General features: G+C 44.2%; 1 protein-coding gene across 7 annotated transcripts in view; it reads right to left on the bottom strand.

Annotated features, from left to right (window-relative positions):
• ace (angiotensin I converting enzyme (peptidyl-dipeptidase A) 1) overlaps nt 1–21,315 on the bottom strand; it is a 135,400-nt gene that overhangs the window by 96,622 nt on the left and 17,463 nt on the right. For 6 of the 7 annotated variants that reach the window (XM_069905138.1, XM_069905136.1, XM_069905139.1 and 3 more), the window contains exons 3-12: nt 20,999–21,098; nt 18,832–18,975; nt 17,252–17,443; nt 14,229–14,326; nt 10,133–10,305; nt 9,223–9,446; nt 6,667–6,811; nt 6,480–6,578; nt 5,097–5,219; nt 960–1,171 (exon numbers count right to left, since the gene is read on the bottom strand). In XM_069905138.1, coding sequence (XP_069761239.1) covers nt 960–1,171; nt 5,097–5,219; nt 6,480–6,578; nt 6,667–6,811; nt 9,223–9,446; nt 10,133–10,305; nt 14,229–14,326; nt 17,252–17,443; nt 18,832–18,975; nt 20,999–21,098 — 1,510 coding nt within the window. The remainder of the gene's footprint in view (nt 1–959; nt 1,172–5,096; nt 5,220–6,479; nt 6,579–6,666; nt 6,812–9,222; nt 9,447–10,132; nt 10,306–14,228; nt 14,327–17,251; nt 17,444–18,831; nt 18,976–20,998; nt 21,099–21,315) is intronic. The other variant, XM_069905140.1, reaches the window with a different exon arrangement.

Below are 21,315 nucleotides of genomic sequence, written 5' to 3'. Positions count from 1 at the left end.
AAGCCAGGGTCTCTGCAACAACTTTCCAAACCAGAATCCCAGCTCCAGAACTGGTCACCGTGTACCGTGGAGAGCATTCTGGCTGGTTGCATCACTGCCTGGTACGGAAGCGCCAAATCTCAGGACAAGAAAAAAACCCAGAGAGTTGTTAACTCGGCCTGCAACATCACAGGCACCAGACTTCACTTCATCGAGGACATCTACATGAGGTGGTGTCTTAAAAAAGCAACCTCTATCCTCAAGGACCCCCACCACCCAGGCCACATCCTCTTTACTCTGCTACCATCGGGAAAAGGTACAGGAGCCTAAAGACAAGCACTCAGCGGTACAAGGACAGCTTCTTCCCCACTGCCATCGGATTCCTGAATGATCAATGAACCCAAGACACGGCCTCACTTTTCGTGCACTATTTTTTTTATGATGCTTTACACTGTGATGCTGCCACAAACACTGAATCCTGATTCTGATCCTGAGCCTGACCCTGATGTGGGCTGAAGGGCCTGCTCCTGTGTTGTATGGTTCTGTGTTCTACGTTGCATGGTTCAGGGGACTGTGTCCAACGTGTTTGTAACTGGGGCCATTATGGAGAGAGGAATGAAAGTGGTCGGAATGACAGTCAGAATCTTTCTCTCAGGGTCAAATAGCAGAGGACATGCAATTAACCCTTTAGACTCTGCCCATTTTATCCTTTCATAATATATAATCAGGACTGGGTCCATGGGTAAACTACAGTACAAACATTCTAATAAATCTTCTACGAACCCTCTTCTAATCAAGCATGTATTTTCTCAAATAAAGTGCCCCAAACTACATACAGTGCTCATTTGAGGTCTCACCAGTGCCCTATAGAGTCTCAACATTACACCTCTGCTCTAAAAATGAATGCCAACATTCCATTCACGTTCTTCACCACCGAATCACCATTTTTGATGGCCACCTCCATTTTAGCTGGGACTTACCAGTGCCATTTGGGTATCCTTCGGGAACTGGTGGGCGCCAGTCAAAGTCAGACCACCCCAGCTGCTCTTGGGTTTTGTTGTTTTGGTCCTTCAGCCATAAGGTGATGGGTTCGAAGTACTCAAGCAAAGCGGAGACGTTCATTTTATTGGTGCCCGTCATATTCAGAAGAATATCCTGCCAATGTCTGGAAGAACCAGCCTTCAGTGCATTACTGAAACAGAAGTCACGAGATCATCAACACAGGCACACCCCAAGGATGCGGGCTTAGCTCACTGCTCTACTCATTATACACCCATGACTGTGTGGCCAGGCACAATTCCAAAGCCATCTACAAGTTTGCCGATGACACCACCATTCATGGATTGACCAGTTCCGGGGCTGGGATTCTGGGTTGGAAAGTTGTTGCAGAGACCCTGACTTTTTCAAATCCGCGTAGGATCATATTTGGTTCTCTAAGATGAATGAAGCTTCTAACGGCACAGTTAGCGCAATGCTACCACAGCGCCAGCAACCCAGGTTCAAATCCATGGCTGTCTGTAAGGAGTTTGTACATTCTCTCGTGTTTGCGTTGATTTCCTCTAGGTGGTCTGGTGTCCTCCCACCCTTCAAAATATATGGGAGTTGTAGGTTAATTGGTGGTATTTGGAGGGCCAGGCTCATAGAGAGGACAGGTCTCTTACCATGCTGTTTGTCTAAATTTTTTTTAAAAACTCAAGAATTTCTCACAAATGCATTCCCAAGCTTGAATTAGGAGAAACTGGATAAGCTGGAACTATTCTTCCTGGGACAAAGAGATCTGCAGAAGTCCTTATAGCGGTTTACAAAATCATGAGGCCACAGATAAGGTAAAGGCTCAGACCTGAATCATTGGGCTGCCTTTTGCTTTCTTTGGTTACTGCGTGACCTGCTGAGTTTCTCCAGCATTCGAGAGCAGTTTCAGGGAGTACATGAGTTTAGTGACTGGCTGCATCAGCACTGAGGACCAGAGAACACTGTTTCATTGGGTTGTACTTGTGCAATCAGATGACAAAAAACTTCACCTGACTTGAAACTTATGTCCTGAACTGAAGGTAAATAATCATTGTCTTTTTTTCCTCAAGGAAGGGAACATAGATTTAAGGTGAGAGAAGGAAAGATTTAAAAGAGATCTGAGAGGCACCTTCTTCACACAGAGCATGGTAGGCATGTGGAATAAGATGCCAAGGGAAGCTGCAGAGAAGGGGACAATTGTAATGTTTTAAAAGACACTTAGAAAGAAAGGTTCACAGGGATGTGGTCCAAATGCAGGCAAGTGGGACTGGAAAGTTAGGACAGTAAGGACAGGTTAGAATGGATGTTTTTCTGTTGTAAAACTATGATTATTTATTACCCATCTGTCTTGTGAGAAGGGGGCTGGTGGTATTGGTTGCAGATCTGTGGCCCATATTAGTCCTCAGTTCAGTAGCCAGAATGGTTGGTTCTTCTTGTGCTGTGACCATATCATGCATTATCACTTCAAAATTTAAAAAAATGTAGACATGCAGCGCGGTGACAAGCCCTTCTGACCCTTGAGTCCGTGCTGCCCAATTACATCCAATTAAACTACAACTCCAGTATTTTTGAAGGGTGGGGGGAAACCTGAGCCCTCGGGGAAAACCCTCGAAAGACATGGGGAGAATGTACAAACTTCTTTCAGACAGTGCAGGATTCAAACCCCGGACGCTGAGACTACAATAGTTTTGCACTAACCGCTACCCTAACCATTCCACCCTAAAACTGAATTATCGAGCATGCAAAGAGTCTCAAGAGGCTTGATGCCCCAGTGTGGGTCATGGATTGCCTATTCAAGGCCAGATTGTCATGTTCAAACTGGTGAGGACCTCAGCAAAGAGTGATGGCTGAAGATTGAGGAAACAAATGAGGGGAGTGGGGGCTAATAATGAAATGAAGATACTGTACAGGAATCAGCTCTTTGAGGAGATTCTGGTATGGCGACCCAAAGGGATGTCTACTACATCTGGTACTCCCTTTGTGACCTTCTCTACATTGGAGAGACTGGGAGATCACTCCGCTGAGCACCTTCACCCTATCCACATCAGTGAGAGGGATCTCCCAGTGGCCAACCACTTCAATTCCATGCCCCACTCGCATACTCACATGTCTATCCATGACCTTGTGTGTAGGAGAATGATTTATATCTCACTTATATTTTAATGCTTTTGACTTGTATCTCAATGCTAAAGCTTTTGTTTTTAATACAAGATGGCTGACAAACCTTTAGTGTGACATAAGATGGCTGAAAACAGTTAGACAGCTGCAAATATGACTTTGCAAACAAATGCTTTGAGAATAGGCACTGATTGTACAGACTGTGCAGGGAAAGATACAATGAAAAGCAAAGATAAGTTAGCATAACATCATTAATTTTATATTTTTGGGGGAAATCTCAGAGCATAGCATATTCTATTTTGTCTTATGAAAAGTAAACACCAAAAAGCCAGGTGCCAGGGCTGGAAAACCATTTTTTCATATATAGAATGATGTAACATTAAGAGTGAGGGTTGTTCTGCCTACATTTAGTCCATACCTTAATGAAGGGCTCAAACCCAAAATGCTGATTACATATCTTTATCTATATAATGTGGACTGTTTGACCTGCTGAAGCTGAGTTTCTCCAGCTTTGTGATTTTACCCAAGGGGATCCTGCCCCATGCCTGGGAGAAGGACATTTTGGGAAGTTCTTTCCAGGGGGGGTGGCCATCAGGATATTCCTTTCCTTGGAGATGGTCCATCCAAGATCATCTTATACCTAGGAAATGAGCATCCTGAAACATTTTGAAATGAGGAGACACCATCCGTGGATTTACATACTCACAAGAGGCTCCTTTGAGTCATTATTTTACCTGTTTGGCTTTCCAATGCTTCTTATGCTCCAGGGTGCATTATGGGAAACTACTAATTTGGATGTGTTTTAGGGTCTCGTTGTGTCAGATATTTCAGGTCTCAGGGCCCCAGACCCAGTAGGATAATGGGTTTGCAGAGTGGCAGGGTGTATCTTGTACTCTGTTGGACTGCTGGTACTTCTAACCACAATAACGCCTACTCAATTCAAGGGATTCAAAAAGAAGGTGCTTAGCCTTTCTGTTCTAACACCTAACATGTGATACCCAGTGGCCACCCATTTCAATTCTCCACACCATTCCCTTGCTGACATGTCTGTCCATGGTCTTGTGCACTGCTAGACCGATTTCACCTTCAAACTGGAGGAACAACACCTTATTTTCTGCCTGGGCACCCTCCATCTAGATGGCATTAATATCGACCTCTCTGGTTTCTGTTGGCCTCACCCCTCCCCCTTCTATCCCATTTCACTATCCCTCTCTTCTTTCATCTGGCACTTTCTCTCTCTCTCCCCCTTTCCTTTTTTTCTCCTTTCCTCCACTCTGCATTCACTGAGCCCCCCTTCCCCATTCAATTCTCCCCTTTCCTCTCCTGCCATCCTACCCATGTCCAATGACTACCTTTTTCCTGTTGGCCTGTGCTCCTCCCCATGACCTTTCTTCCCTCCTCTCTAGCCTTTTTATCCAGGGGCCTGCCTGCCTTTTACTCATACCTTGAAGAAGGGCTCAGGCCCGAAATGTTGGTTCTATATCTTTACCTCCCATAGACACTGCGTGTCCTGCTGAGTTCCTCCAGCATCTGTGTTTCACTACATACAGTGTTTTAAGACTTTCCTGTTTCAAGCCATCTAACATGTACTTCTTACTTCATCTTTGCTCACAAATACATTCTATGCCCCACGGTTTATTGACGTATTATACATACCTTTACCACAGTGCTCGTTGTGAAGATCTCCAGGGAGGGTGTTTGGGAGGATGGTCAGTCAGGAGTTGGGGAGAGAATGGGACAAGGATAATCATGGGGTAGGTAGGGAGATCTGGGAAGACGATCAGGATGGGACAGTATTGGAGGAGAGATGATTGGTGAGAGAGACAATTAGGGGTAAATGGTCCAGGAGGTGGTGACGATCAAGGTTATATTTAAGGAGGGGTTATCTCACACCTTGACCAAGGGCTCAGGCCTGAAACATTGATTATATATCTTTATCTCCCGTAAACACTGTGTGACCTACTGAGGGCTAAAGATGAAGAACCCACCTGAGTATTTTCCCAGCTTCTATTGATTTGTAGATGTCACATTGATGTAGAGGTCCTTTGTGGTGACTCGCTTCGCACAGGGCTTTGTGGAACTGGAACTGCAGAATATAACTTACAAAGTACCTATAAAAATCAGAGGAAATTCAGGTTGTTAAGGAGAAAGGCAAATGTGGTCTTCTTCCATCCACTTAGATTACAGCTAACTTGTCACCAACCTCCATTGGATGATCATTGATATTTCATAGCCAATGAACATTCAATTGGGCAGCTGTTCACATCTTCAAGTGCAGGGAATTGTGTCAATAAATGTGCCTGATTTCATCCAATGGGCAAAGGGGTCTTTGCAAATACCAAACCCATAAAAGTTCTTTATGATTTCAACATTTCATCGTAGAAATAGCAGAAATGGGCAGGAGTTGGCCATCCGGCCCATCGAACCTGCTCCCCCATTCTAATCACGGCTGATCTGGCCCTGGACTCAGCACTACCTACACCCCCCATCCCTCAAAACATTTCATTCCCCTACTACTCACGTATTTATCTTCCTGTGTCTTGAAACACTTTAATGAGGGAATCTTCTCCGCTTCATTGGAAGAGAATTCCACAGATTCACTACTCTCTGGGAGAAGCAGTTCCTCCTCATCTCTGCCTTAACTCTAGTCTCACTTGACAGTGAAAACAATCTCTCTGTTTCAATCTTATTTATTCTTTTCATAATTGTATTTATTTCTTTTTTTTTTTTAATTTTTTATTTTTCACACCATAAACCACATTGACCAAGATACATACATTTTCCTTTTCAAATATATACAGTATAATTGTATTTATTTCTTTAGGATACCCCTCATCATTCCAAATTCTAACTCTCCTCAATTAATCCCCTCATTTCTGGAATCAAGTTAGTTAATCTCCCCTGTACAGACTCAAAAGATGAGTATCCTTTCAGTAAAAGTCTGTCACCTTCCTGAATTCAAGGTGGGGATGGGTCATTGTGGAAATGGGGAGGGGTCCGAGTGGGAATGGAGAGAGGAGGGGTCAGTAGGGGGAAATTGGGAGGGGTCTGAGTAGAAATGGCAAGGGGATGGGGAAGGGTTAGTGAGGGGATGGGGAGGAGTCAGTGGGGGGGATGAGGAGGGGTTAGTGTGGGGATAAGGAGGGGTCAGTGTGGGGATGGGGAGGGATCCAATTGGGGAGTGGAAGAGGAGCTAGAATAGTTCCCAACAATGAGCTGGATCCCTGGCCACCATCTCGCCCACCCCTTTCCCCCTTGTCTCATGCCGAGCTGCCTGTCCTTCTGGCTTCCTCCAGGCCCCTGTGTTTTGCACTGGTTCTAGCATCTGCAGGTTGCCATGTCCCTGCAAAATCTATTCTCTGGCTGTTTACCTGATGTAAGGCGTGTTGGCAGGGATGTGATACTTGGCGCCTGGGTCAAAGTTGCTTTGATTCCTTGGGAGAGGGGAACAAATGCCTTGGTTCTTGGTCCTGGAAGACACAATGCAAATACCTCCTCAGTGTTGATGCACAGCAAGGTGTGGCACAGCCCTTGGACATCTCTCAACTGGCTCCATACCTCAGATGCCACCATTCACTATTGTAGTTGTCTGGGGAAATCTCTCCACTGAACACTTTCCAGCGCCACTGATCGATCAGGTATCCAAATGGGAGGAAGGCAATTTTTTCCAAGGCCATTTTCAGGAGGTAGTTTATGTCGGTCTCTGTCAGGAAGTAAAACATTTGCATTAAGCAGAGTAGATGCGAAACAGTTTGAGTTTAAATCCTGCCCATCCCCCCTCCACCATCTCACTTGAATGGCCATCACAGGCATCAGTCTCCCCTCCATCGAGGACATCTACAGGAGGCGGTGCCCCCACCAACCAGGCCACGGAAGGAGATCAAGGAGCCTGAAGACGAACACCCAAAGACAGCTTCTTCCCCACTGCCGTCAGATTTTTGAATGGACATGAACGCCAGACACTTCTTCACGTTCTCTTACGTTTTGCACAAATTTATTTACTTTTAAAACTGTTACGCTACAGCAAAACAACAAATTTCACGACGTTCATGGCAATAAATTCCAATTCTGATTCCCATTGACATGTGAAATCTTTCTTTCCTCTCACGTGGATCGTCACTTTTCAATTCCCTTCGCCCAGATCCAGGGAGGAGCTCAATACTTTAGCAAATTAATCGTAAGGAGGTCTAGGACACTTTATTTTCCCGGGACTCCTTTATTTCATCAAGCTTGGCAGGAGGCCCATTATCCCCATAGGGGATCTAGGAGCTCCCCACACATAAAAATGCAAGGGTTTAAATTCTCCAACACTATCTGACTTTTTAAAAATATTTTATTAAAGTTTAAATAAAATGCAGAATATAGGACTCAATTAATATAACAATAATACATTGAATATAAAATCATAGAAAAACATTCATAAGGTCTGGAAAGAAAAATAAAAAGGAAGGGAGAGTCCCTCTTCTCCCAGTGTCCACTCCCCAGATTTGAAAAAGGGGACAGATAGCAAGGGATAGAAGGAGAGAAAAAGAAGGAAAATATAAGGTAAAAAGCAACAGGAGTCACATCATTTTAAATATTAAATTTCTAATAGGGACTATACTAATTGACAAATATCAAAATAAATCATATAATCTGGTCATTTAAGTAATCTAAATAAGGTTGCCAAATTTTGACAGACACACTGTATCTATTCCTCAGACTATAAGTAATCTTCTCAAGGGGAATACGTCCATGTTCCAACAATCAGTGTGAAGTAGGGAATCAGATTTCCATGTGACATTTCCTGGCTATTGACAATGCAATTTTAATACATTTAGATTTACTTCTGGACAAGTTAACTTTTATAACTGCCAAATTCCCCAGAAGAAACAATTCTGGGTCCAGAGGGAAGTTCACCCCGATAATTTTTGTCAACACTTCCCCCAATTTTATCCAAAAGAGTCTTAATTTCATTCATAACCAGTTGGAATGTAAAAAGGTACCAACATCTAGACCACACCTAAAACACCTTTCAGAAAATTCTGGATTGTTTTTATATATCTTTTGAGGTGTGAGAAATGCAATCTGACATTAACTAATCTCTAAACAGTCCCCTCCTAGGCAGCAAGTGTTATCCCACCAGCATTAAGCTATACAATGTCTGGCTACATGATGCACCATATTGTAGACCAATCACACATCCTCCAAGGAATTATTACAGTTTTGTTTCCCCTAATTCCTGTAAATCACACTGTTCTAGAGAAAAATGGGACTGTTGGAAGTTACCAGCCATAATTAGGCGGCACACATTCCAAACCCCTTGCTGTCCTTGGTAAGGGCTAGCGGAATTTTAGCTTGCCAGGCAACACACATCCCACACCACCACCCCCCCCCCCCCGTCCTTAGTTGTATTTATGTATTAATATTTTGGTTAATTAATTGACACCGGAAACCCTGGTAAATTTGGACAGATGTGTGGTGGAAAGTGTGCTGACTGCCTGCATCGTGGTCCGGTATGGGGACACCAATACCCCTGAGTGTAAAGCCCTGCAAAAGGTAGTGGACACAGCCCAGGACATCACAGGCAAAGCCCTCCTCACTATCGACAACATCTACACAGAGAGCAGCAGCGATCATTAAGGGTCCACACCACCCAGCGCAAGCTCTATTCTCGCTGCTGCCATCAGGAAAGAGGTGTCGGTGCCACAAGACTCGCACCACCAGGTTCAGGAACAGCTGCTCCCCCTCCACCATCAGACTCCTCAACAACACACTCAATCAGGGACTCATTTTAAGGACTCTCACTTTTCCAATTTATTATTTTTTTTTCTCTGTATTACACAGTTTGTTTACATTTGTCCAAATGTGTACGTTGAGTATAGTTTGTTTTTGCACTGCTAATAAGTGGTAATTCTGACTCAGCCACAGAAAAAGAATCTCAGGGTTTTATGTGATGTCATGTGCATACTTTGACAATAAATTGGAATCTGATCTGAATCTAATTAACGTATTAGATGTATTAATCAATACCAACCTAAACTAAAAAGATCATCATTTCTACTCAAACTTCCAATTTGGTGTGAAAAATGATGTTGGATCTGACATGTCTATTCCAGTGAAGTACCCACTTACCGTGGTCATTGGTGACATTCTCCAGTAACCCAATTTTGTTCAGGTGGTCTGGTGTTGAGACTGAAAGTGCCAGAAGGTCCCCAACTGCTTCATGGAATCCTGGATTGGCTCCACTCCTGAAGCTGACTGGCTGATTCTTGTACTGGAGATAGTACTCCACGTGTCCCATCTCATGATGCACCGTGAACAGCTGCTCCATGGTCACTGTTGTGCACTGCTTGATTCTGGAGAACGAGGAGAGGACATGTTACTGTTGCATCCTGCATCGGGTTCCTGATTCCCCTCCCCTAACCCCCACCTCCAGAACAAAGTCTAGAGAACAGAAGTTGGAACCTTGTGATTCAGCGGTACAAGATGCTGGTGAGACCCCACTTGGAATAATTTGTGCAGTTCTGATCATCTAGCTGTGGGAAGGACATCAATAAACAGGAAGGAGTGTAGAGGAGACTCACCAGGGTGTGGTTGGGATTGGAAGCATTGAGCTATAGAGAGAGGTTGGATAGGCTGAGTCTTTATGCTCTTGGGAGGAGGAGGCTGAGGAGTGAGAGGTTTACAAAATCATCAGGGGCATTGATAAAATGAATGCTCACAGTCCTTTCCCCTGGGTAGATGATTCTAGAACTAGAGGGCAGAGGTTTAAGGTGAAAGGGGAAAGATTCAGGATGGAGGCAACTTTTTCACTTTAAGGGTGGTCCATATCTGGAATGAACTACCAGAGGAAACTAGAATCAGTGCAGTAACAACATTCAAAAGACATTGGGGCAGATTTATGGAAAAGAGGGGATCGGAGGGATATGCACCAAATGCAGGCAAATGAGATTAGCCCAGATTACCTTGTTGGTCAGCATGGGTTGGATGAGCTGAAGGGCCTGCTCTATGGTGTATGACATCAGTTCAGGAGAGAACCAACCTGAAATCCTTCTGGTTATAGAAGTCCCAGGCAGATGCGTGACACACAACCTCTCTTCCATCCTTAGGTTTCTCAAGCATTGAGTGATCCCAAAATTCCTGTGGCATCTTGATGAGGCCCAAGGAGGTGAAGAATTCCTCAGAAACTCTGAACATGTGGGTGGCATTCCAGTCCTGTGAAATGTTAGTCACGAGCAGTGAGTCACCTATCCTCGGAGTGGTCTCACGTTAACTGATACCTTCATAGGCCAATGGGCCTTCATTCTCATCCCATTCCTTTACTGAAGCTGACAAATATACTGGAGAAATTCAGCAGGTCACACAGGATCCACAGGAAGGGGAAGGGCTGAGGCCTGAACATTGACTGCCTTTCACTTCCCAAGGACAGTGCGTGACCTGCTGAGTTTCTCCAGCATTTGTTTGCACAACACTCGACCCCTGCACCTACAGGCTTTTCTGCTGACATCCTTTTCTTTACCCCCTGATTTTTAATCTTGTTTCCCATCTCCTCTGGCCCCAATATGAACATACTAACCCTTTTGGTTTAAGTTGACAATTATAGCAATTTAAAAATATGTCAGTAAAATAAGTAAAATTCAGAGGTGGGGACAGAAATCAGAAAATATCAAGGAACAGTGACTTTCCCAGTGTGGATTTATTGGTCATTTATTCCAGAATATTTCAAATACCAGGTTCTTCTGAAAAATGTTGCTCTCTTCTAATTGAGGTCTTTCTGTATCTCTGTCCTCCGTCGTGTTTTAACTGCTGTGCAATCCTCTCCTGGAGCCAGCACATCAAGGCAACTATGAAGAAGGCAGACCAACACTTCGACTTTCTAAGAAGTCCAAGGAGATTTGGCATGTCGTCGAATTCTCTCATCAAATTTCTACAGGTGCACTGTGGAACTTGTAGTGAGGGTTGTGTCACAGCCTGGCTTGTCATTTGACTGGCCAGGAATGCAGAAGGCTGCAGATGGTAGAAAGCAACAGCCAGGTGCATCACTGGCTCCATTGAAGACATCAATATGAGACGCTGCCTCAACAAGGCACCCCCTTCACCCTGGTCACAACCTCTTCTCACTCTTCAGGCAGAAAGTCCAGAAGCCTGAAGACCAGCACCTCCAGGTTCAAGAACAGTTTCTTTCCAATATCTATCAGGCTCTTGAACTCTCCCTGTTACACAAATCATGGACTGCTCTGTTGTCACAAAAGGACTGTTCTCACTGTTGTAACACCCTTTTCATTATGCATCTTGGTTACTAGAAATATTTACTATTTTTTGTATTCACTATGTTTTTTAAATTTATTATTACCCTATTGTAGTTTTTATAAAATACCTATTTGGCTGCACCAAGTAAGAATTTTATTACAAATTGACGAGACAGACTGCTCACAAAACAAACTTTCTTGACCTCAGTGCTCGTGACAATAAACTTGAACTTGAAATGTCATGAGATTATACGAGTTTTCAAATTAACTCTGTGGCTGCAGCTAATATATTTATTTTTAAGCCTGCATAAAGATGGTGGAAATATTGAATATTAATCCACTGGTGTGTTCACCATGAGTTATTTGATGTGTTCTCTGCTTCACCTGTTTATCATTGTGTGTGCCCATTAATTGCCTGGCCCACAGGATTCCTGCTGCTCTCTCAACACTGCCTCTTGGTTCATTGATCTGTTTTACATTCCCCACCTAGATGTTGGGGTTTTATATTAATAATAATTTTCTGGATCCCTGTTCACCCTCACTGGGCTACTTGTGAATTTACCAATTGACTGGGACCATCAAATTGTGCCACAACACACACACACACACACACACACACACACACACACACACACACACACACACACACACACACACACACACACACACACACTAGTGAGTTGATAAAATACAGATAACTTGATCAGGAAGGGAATCAAGGATTGAAAAGGATAGTAAATCTGAAATGATAGAATGGCAGGGAAAATTCGATGGGCCGAATGGACTAATTCTACAACTATATTTTTTGGTTTATTACAACTCAGAGAAGGTCCATCTGGTCCATTGGACCCATTCTCTCTCCAAGTGAAATAATTCCATTATTTCCAGAAAGTGGAGGTTAACGTTAATGTTATTTGATTGGAGACTACCGGAATGGAGTACAAGTTGTTGACCCTCTAATTTGCGGGTGGCCTCAGTTTGGTAGTGCATGAAGCCATGAACAGACATTTTGATGCTGTGATAGGAAGTGGAATTGAAGTGGTTGGCCATTAGGAGATCCTTGCTGTTGCAGCAGACACAGTGAAGGTGTCCTCTCTCCAATGTAGAGGAGACCACAGCAGGAGCGCTAGACGACCCCTACAGACCCTCAAGTGAAATGCTGCTTCAATTGGAAGGACTGTTTGTGACCCCAAGTGACTGTAAGTGAGGAGCATCTCCTGCGGTCATGGGGGTAGGTGCCAAGGGGGCGATTGCTGTAACCTGCCACCAGTCTAAAGCTGAGCAGTAGAATCTGGGGGGATTTCTGAGAATGAGAGGAGTACAAAAAAACAGATTAACCATGATAAACGCAAATTGTCAGCAGGGACACGGTTTCTGAAGGCCTGTTTCTATATTGAATTTCTCCGTGATCTTGAAAATCTAACCACAGAGGTCGACCCAAAACCTGCTGCTGAAGTTGTCTCAAAAGGCAAGAACACCTGTCCATTGTTCCAAAAGCTATTTCAGAGCAAGTAAAGCTGAGCAATTAATCCCAGCCTTGAGAGAGTTGTTCACATCCTGAGAATTGTAATATTCTATTGGGACTGCCAACTACACTTGAAATGTAAAAAGAGAAAAATATATTTCTTATGCCATTAATATTTCTATCAGAATACTCAGAAGTGTTTTGCAGTTAGTGAAGTATATAGAAGCATATTCAATCTTATAATGTTATTTATCATAAAAAGTGGGCCGTTTTCTATAAAGTTAAACAGAAAAGTCTGCAGGCACTCATTGCCATGCAAAAGACAAAGGTGCTGGAGAAACTCAGCACCATTTATTTTTTTCATTCTGGCACCTGCCTGGATTTTTCTCGCACCTGGACGAAGGGTTCAGGCCCAAAATGTGGGTTATATCCCTTTGTAGATGCTGCATGACCTGCTGAGTTTTCCAGCTCATTTGTGTGCTCCATTATATAAACTACCTGCTAATATGTGATGGGATTAAGGATGTTATAGATATTATACTGTAACTAGAGCATATTAGATACATTGTAGATACATTTTAATATTAATGCATGAAGTTGGACATTAACATGAATTTTACTGACTGTGGTACCTTTATATACATCAACAGTATGCAGGTACAGTACCTCTGGTCAATTAAAGATATGGGGGCTATCACAGGGAATAGTTTGCATGGTCTGACATATTCTGATTGACGGTGTAATTACTGATAAAAGGTTTGAATTTCTGCCTCCTTGTGATCAGGGAAATTCTACCTGATAATATATTACAAATCAGTAATTAACATATGATAAAATAAAAATCCTTAACCTCACAGCTTCTGAATGCCTGGGGGTGTTTCCTTGGGCCCCAACTATTGCTTCAGTGAACTGGTCTGTATCCTTTCTCAAAAATGTAATTTAATTTCAGAGATAACAGGCCCTTCCAGCCCACGAGCCCGAGCCACCCAAATACACCCGTGTGTTCAATTAACCTACTAACCCCATATGTCTATGCAACACGGGAGGAAACTGGACTACCCAGAGGAAATCCACGCAGACATGGGGAGAACGTACAAACTCCTAACAGACAGCACCAGATTTGAACCCGGGACTCTGGCACTGAGCGTCAAGTCACTCGTCGGAGTGTCACTGGGACCATGTAACCCAGTACTACCTGTCGGGTGGTCGGCCGATAAACTGGCTCCCCCACTAGGCTTGCCTGGTGCGGAGGGTGGCTAGACACCCTGCAGGATGAAAAACAAGACCTGTTAAAGGGCAGACAAACCCTCTCGTAGGGTCAACAGCCACCTAACCAATGCATGCCGTGAAGCGCGGAAAGGTGGGAAACTTTGCTGTTTAGTTTGTGCAGCCCGTGTGGCAATAGAACACACCAATTAACTCACCTTCTTTTTCATCATATCGGTAACATCAATATTGGTTTTATATGGGAATGGGATCATCATGTCATAGATGTTGTTCCATTGCTGGGCCCACATGTTACCTGAATGGAGGAGAAGTCTCAGGTTAACGATGCATTCCTCTATCCTCAGTATAAAACATCCTCCTACCTGCCAGCTCCTGTACCTCCCTCCTCACCCACCCTTTACTCTGGCTTCTGCCCACTTCCTTCCCAGTCCTGATGAAAGCTCTGGCCTAAAACATCAACTATCTCTCACCTTCATGTACGCCGTGCGACATGCTGAGTTCTTCCAGCCTTTTGTGTGCTGCTGCATTTATATAGTGCCTGACTGAAGTAAAATCACTCAAGACTCTGCATAGGAGCAAAGTCAGACCGAATTCAACCACAAAAAGAGGAGGAATTGAGAGAGAAGTCCAGAGAGATACGGTTTGACGTGGACCTGGAGTATTGTCAAATTAAAAACAGATATCAAAGGAAGAGGTGCAGCAAGGCAGAGGGGTCTTTCCTTACACTGTCCAATTTAAACTATTCAGGATATGCCAAGGTACATCTGAAATGCCAGCACCAATTGAATTCAGCAAAGTAAATTCTTGTACAGTAGCATCCATGTCAAAATCAAAATGTCCAGGAAAGCAGTAGTTGGCCACGTTCCCAGGAGGTCAGGATTGAGTCCTCCACCCTCCTGTGGAACTATTTGTGTTTTTCAAATCCGTCAGCACCTGTTTTATCTAAAGTGGCAGCTTTGCCAATGCAGCACACTCTTAGTGTTGCTCAGTGTCCTGGAATAGAACCGTACAGCACAGGAAAAGCTACGTGTCTGTGCCAGACCAGACACGCGACTCAAATGTTGAGATACTGAAGCCTGTCATTTCTCCCAAAATGTCAGCAGTGGTTCAGAACACACTTAGCTCTGAGAGTAGTTCTGGGTCCAATCTCTGCCTCTTGCTCTTGATAGATATTGCTCCATCTTCTTCATTCATGTCTGTCTTGAAGCCTCTGAAACGCCACCATTGTGTCTGCTTCCACCACTACCCCGGCAGCCTGTTCCAGGCCCTCATCACACTCTGTGTGAACAATTACACACCCCCTCACCCAAAATGTGTGTCCTCTAGTATGTGACACTTCTACACTGAGGAAAAGGTCCTCACCATCCACTCTGTCAATACCAAAAATAACATTTTAATGATACAGCATAGTAGGAGAGTCCCTCCTGGCTCATGAAGCCTGCGCTGTCCAATTACACTGTGGTGAACTCATTTATCTGGCTCCACCCCATTTTGTGACTGGACCTGTGCTCCTCCTTCTTAACCCTGCTTAAAGGCTCCAACACCATAACCCCTCCCCAGAAAGCCTGGGTCACAGGCCAGGATGACCTTCAACCTCATTGTACATTTTCCCTTGCAACCGCTGCAACCATGTCTGCCTGTCCCACATCGGACTCGTCGGCCACAAACGAGCCTGCAGCTGACGTGGACATTACCCCTCCATAAATCTTCGTCCGCGAAGCCAAGCCAAAGAAGAAAGGAAAAAAGAAAATAAGAGCCTATCATTCTGTAACTCCAGTCTTTGAGTTATTGATAGCGCATCATACACCCAATTAACCTGCCAAACGTCATATGGTTTGGAAGGTGGGAGGAAACCAGAGCATCCGGGGGAAGCCCACACAGACCACAGGAAGTACGCACCAACCATACCATCAGGCCTTCCCTCAGCCTCCAATGCTTCAGAGAAACCAACCCAGACTGGTTTTTATGCTCATGTCTTTGGATTGGACTCAGAACTACTCTCAGAGCTAAGTGTGTTCTGAACCACTGCTGACATTTTGGGAGAAATGACAGGCTTCAGTATCTCAACATTTGAATAAAGTAAAAGATGAATGAAATGAGTAGACTAGATTTTGGAAGATTAATGAATGGAGATTAGAGGTAGAGTTGATGTTCAGGAAGGAGATCTCCACAGGTTGATAAGACTTTTAAGATTGTCTTTTAGGACCAGAAACTTCCAGTGGATGAAGGGAGAAGAGATGGTGTGGATTAGGGAGAACCATGTTTGAAGGTAATGGTCAAGGTTTCAGTCTGACGAGAGGTTGTGTCTGTGACTTCAAGAAAACAACATAACAAAGTAGCAAAGGCAATCTCAGTTGATTCATTTGATGACCAATCACACAACCAGCAGCAGCTGGTCTTGAACGTATGCTGGGACACCTCTCCCCACACCTCCAACATTTTTATCCAACTTTCCCACAACTCCTTGCTTGAGTTATTCATAATAAGACCATAAGATATAGGAGCAGAAGTAGGCTATTCAGCCCATTGAGACTGCTCCACCATTCCTTCATGATCTGACCTATTCTCCCATTCATCTCCACTCCCCCGCTTTTCCCCATTGATTCCCTGACTATTGATACCTATCAATCTCTGCCTTAAATACACTCAACAATCTAGCCTCCATTTCCACCTGTGGCAGCAAATTCCAGAGGTTCAACCCTTCTCTGGCCAAAGAAATTCCTCTGCATCTCTGTTTTCACTGGAACCCCTTCAATCTTGTTGCACCTCTTGTCCTAGACTCCCCCACCACGGGAAACAACCTTTCCACATGAACTCTGTTCAGGCCTTTCAACATTCTTCTATGAGGTCTCCCCTCATTCTCCTGAACTCTAAGGCGTCGTCCAAGAGCCATCATATGTTCCTCATATGCTAAAGCCTTCATTCCAGGAATCATTCTTGGATCTTGGAGACATTATGGATCCTTCTATACCAGGCAGAGAATAAGCTTCACAATTTTTTTCAATCACTAATTGGTTCCACCCTGGTTGCTTTCAACAATGTCTGGGATCTTAATATGTAATCTCTGGTGACTTGGTCAGGGTTGTCTAAATACACAGTGAACTAATGTATCAGTCATTGATTTCAACGAATACACACTAGGCCAAATATTGAAGGCATCACTAATTAATTGTAATAGTTTTACTTGTCAGGGTAAGTCTTTCTTGTGGTCAGTAATTACCCAAAAGATGTGCAGGAATAGGTCCTTTCAGATTGATATATTTGGATCCATATCTCTCGTACAACTTCCTCCTCACAAAGGCATGAAGATTAAGGTAGAGTGGTTTGAGATCATTGTAGATCTTTTCAAGATCTTTAACAAATGTTGGCGACTCATACCAGGATCTCCAGTACTCTCCAGTGTCTGCAAAATCTGCAAACAAAGCCAGGTAACAGTCACAGCCCATAACCAACAAAGGCGCACACCAATGCAGGCAATATCCTTCAAGAATCTGTAATATACCTCGAACTCCAAAGGGTGCCAATTGCCATTAATCTCAAGAATCTAATATTATGGGAGGAAGGGTAGATGGTCAAAGACGTGTGTGAATATAATTCATTACAAATTTCTTTGTAGTGCTCGATGAGCACCAGACAGACCTGTTGATGAAAGCCTGGTCCTTTCGTCCAATATTCTGATTGGATTTAATAGGAGGAGAAGCTACTGGTGAGAGTGTGGACAATATAACCCACTAAACTTGGGAAGCTGCAGTTGTTCTGGCTGGTAACTGGAAGGACACATCTGAGATATTGAAATGTCAGTTAGATTGGCTGACGGTACATCAGACAGGCAGGTTTGGAGCAGAGGTAGGCAGGGGGAAGAGAGAGGTTGGGGTGTCTAGAAAGATGCTGATAAGAGGTGGGAGTGTGGCTTGATTGGTGTAAGGGATGGCAGGTTCGACTGGGGAATTGTTTGAGGTAGCATTGTGGGGTGGGGGATGGTGGGCTGGCAGGTTGTTCAGGGCAGAGAATGGGACAATGGGATGATTGGGTGAGGAATGAGTTGATGCGAGACAATTAGATGGGGAATGGGAGGGATGAGAGGGGACAGGATGATTGAGAAAGGAATCTGATGCTTGGGTGGAGATGGAATGGTGGGAAAATGGGATGAAGGGATGATTGGATGGGGATTAGGCAAAAAGTCTGGGAAACATCTTATTGTTGGATGGTAGGAAGTGATTCTGTCGGAGGCTGGTGAGAAGGGATATGTGTGGTAACTGGAGATGAGTGAGAGGGAGGGAAAAGAATATCGGGTTGGAAATGGCAGGATTCCTAGTGGTGGGACAACATGGCAGGTGGAGAGGTGGATGGTGGGCAGTGTGTGGAATGCAAATATCCCTTGGTGAATGCAATTTTCCTGCTGGCTTGGGCCATTCCTGCCTCTCCCAATGCTGTGGTATTTCCAAGGACTGGGACACAACCTTTGACTGTTATTTGAAAACACACCTCTTATCCATGGCAGGCTGCCTCATCCCAAGCTACCTGCAATACCTTTCTGCCTCTGTCCCACATATCAGCCACTTGAGACCCCTCCCTGATCCTCTGGGAGGGATGCTGGGTAAGGTCAGCCCCTTCAACTGAGAAGGGTGACACTATAAGAGAGAGCATACTGGAAACGTGGATGTGTTCAGTGATGCATTGAACAACAAAGCTGGACCTATTCCCCAAATGGAGTCATTATTGGAGACACTGTCAATTTCCTAGTATTCAGCACTGGAGCCCATCTGGATCTGGTAACTTGGAGAGAGGTAACCCACTTACCATCTCTTTGAGAGGCCTTGTTGCTCATTTCAACAAAATTCTGGTAGAGCTTTCTCAGTGGCATGCCTGCAGAGTTGTGCCAGCCTTCCCACGCATAGAGCAGCTCCTTATAACTCCGGGAATTTGCCATCTTATCTGTCAGCTCTGCAACATGAGAGAGAGAGAGAGAAACAGAGAGGGAGAGAGGAGACGGGGTGGGGGGGGGGGGGAAGAGTGAGAGAGAGAGAGAGAGAGAGACTGTTAGTTATCAGAATTACGTAGGCATGGTTATAGTACCGGCTCACTCACAGCCAGCCAGCCATTATAGACAAACAATTATTGTCTATTTTTCTGACCTGTTAATACAGATAGTATAGAATATGTAGTCAATGTCAGGCAAAACTGAACCAGGTACCTGTGGAAATGCTGCTGAGAATTTGTAGATGGTGGAAACACATAAAGGGAGGTGGTGAATGGGGTGCTAGTGAAGGAAACCAGCTTCCTTTGTGTGAGAAAATCCTCCAGATCTTGGGGTGTCCTGTTAGGGTGTATTACTGTGTGGGACAGTAACTGCTCTACCCAGGACCGCAAGAAATGGTAGAGGGTTGTGAATGCAGTTCAGATCATCACACGATCCCCCCCCCCCCAAACCAACCTTGTCCCCTCCATCACTCCATTCACAGCTCCCACTGCCTTGGAAAAGCCAACAAATCAAACGATTCATTCCACCCTGGCCACACTTTTCACCTCCTCCTGTCAGGAAGGAGATTCACGAGTGTGGGATTACACATCTCACCATATTCAAAGGCAGTTTCTTGCCCTCTTTGCCAGACTGTGGTCTGAACCTCACACGAATGAAAGTATGTTGTCTTTACTCTGTTCTAACTGATCTCTTCTGTAACTCTGCACAGCCATACAGTTAAAGTCCTAAAATCCGGACTGCTTCCTGATTGGGTCGATCCGGATTTTTGAACTTTCTGGATTCTCAGGCAGTACTTTCAAAATTCAAACTTAAGGTAGAATAAAGAAGAGAATGCGACAGCACAGAAAACAGGCCATTCAACCCTTCATCTGTGCCGACCATTGTTCAGCTAGTCCCAATAACCTGCTCCCCATTCCATACCCCTCCAGACCTCTCCCATCCAAGTATCTATCCAATTTATTCTTAAAACTCAAGATCGAATCCACACCCACCACATCGGATGGCAGCTCGTTCCACACTCCCACCACTCTCTGACTGAAGAAGTTCCCCTAAACCTTTCCTCTTTCACTCTAAAGCCATGACCTCTCGTATTTATCTCTCCAAATCTCAGTGGAAAGAGCCTATTCATGTTTACTTTGTCTATACCCCTCATAATTTTGTAAACCTCTATCAAATCTCCTTTCATTCTCCTTCACTCCAAGGAATAAAGAAAGTCCTAACCTGTTTAATATTTCCCTGTAACTCAACTTCAAAAGGCCTGGCAACAGCAACATCTAAATAAACCTTGGGTCTCTTATAAATGAAACGTTAATTATTTTGAAATATTGACACATATTTATTTTATGTCTCTCTCTATTCATCATTCCAAAGCTGGTTCAGGTCAGGAAATGCACCCTCTAAACCTCTTTAAGCAAAGTTTTTCACTGTATCTCTGTACAAGTGACAATGAACATAAACAGTTCTGTATTCCATCAAGCACTCAGTGCATGGAGTTGTGTTGGGGGTGGGGGGCATGGGGAAGCTCATTATCCACTGTCCCACTCAAGGCAGGACAGGCAGACTTTGATGCTGAACTCTGAAATCTGTCTGAATAATGTGCCTTAATCCCACACTCTGAGAAAGAGTGTGAGATTCTGTATTAATTATTCCGTGAACTGTGTTATCTAGCCTCTAACAACTGCAACAGAAGTTTATAGAATTGTGGTTCAATATATTTAATAAGGAGAAATGGAGGGAAGATGTGTTGATCCTGTAATATCGTCACCATATTTTTCACAATATCTTAAAAATCAAGGCACATTGAACAGCCAACAAAGAAAGGCCAAAATGGAGTGAAGGTTGTAGGAGGTTGCACAAAGTGTGTGGAGGGGGTTCTGATTTGGGTCAATTCTACCCATGTTATACAGCATTCTGGTCTGGGAGGACTGAGTATTGTCGCCTCCTCACCTGCATTTTGTGTGGCACCGGTCTCCCCATCTGACTTACCTGGCTCAAGTGACCAGCATTTACTGGAATCCTGCTCTCCAAATGGGCACACCTTTGCCGTGGAGTATATATTATCCATCTCACTCAAGATGGTGTTGTACTGCAATGAAAGACAGTTGTTACGCACTCTCTAACCTCGTCACATTGGGAGAGGTGAAATGAAAATCCCAGGGTTTTGTTCCCTTCCATACCAAACATGCACAAGGTCCCATGTCATTCCAGCCAGGAAATAGAGCAGAAGCCAATCACATGGGATGCTCATTGTACTGTGGCAAGGTAGAATTCCTGGGACAATTACGTTTCCATCCAAACATGGG

This window comes from Narcine bancroftii, chromosome 12 (genome assembly GCF_036971445.1).
Source record: "Narcine bancroftii isolate sNarBan1 chromosome 12, sNarBan1.hap1, whole genome shotgun sequence".
In the NCBI taxonomy this organism is placed as follows: Eukaryota; Metazoa; Chordata; class Chondrichthyes; order Torpediniformes; family Narcinidae; genus Narcine; species Narcine bancroftii.
Note: the sequence above shows the minus strand (reverse complement) of the source record. Positions and strands in the feature narration are given on the sequence as shown.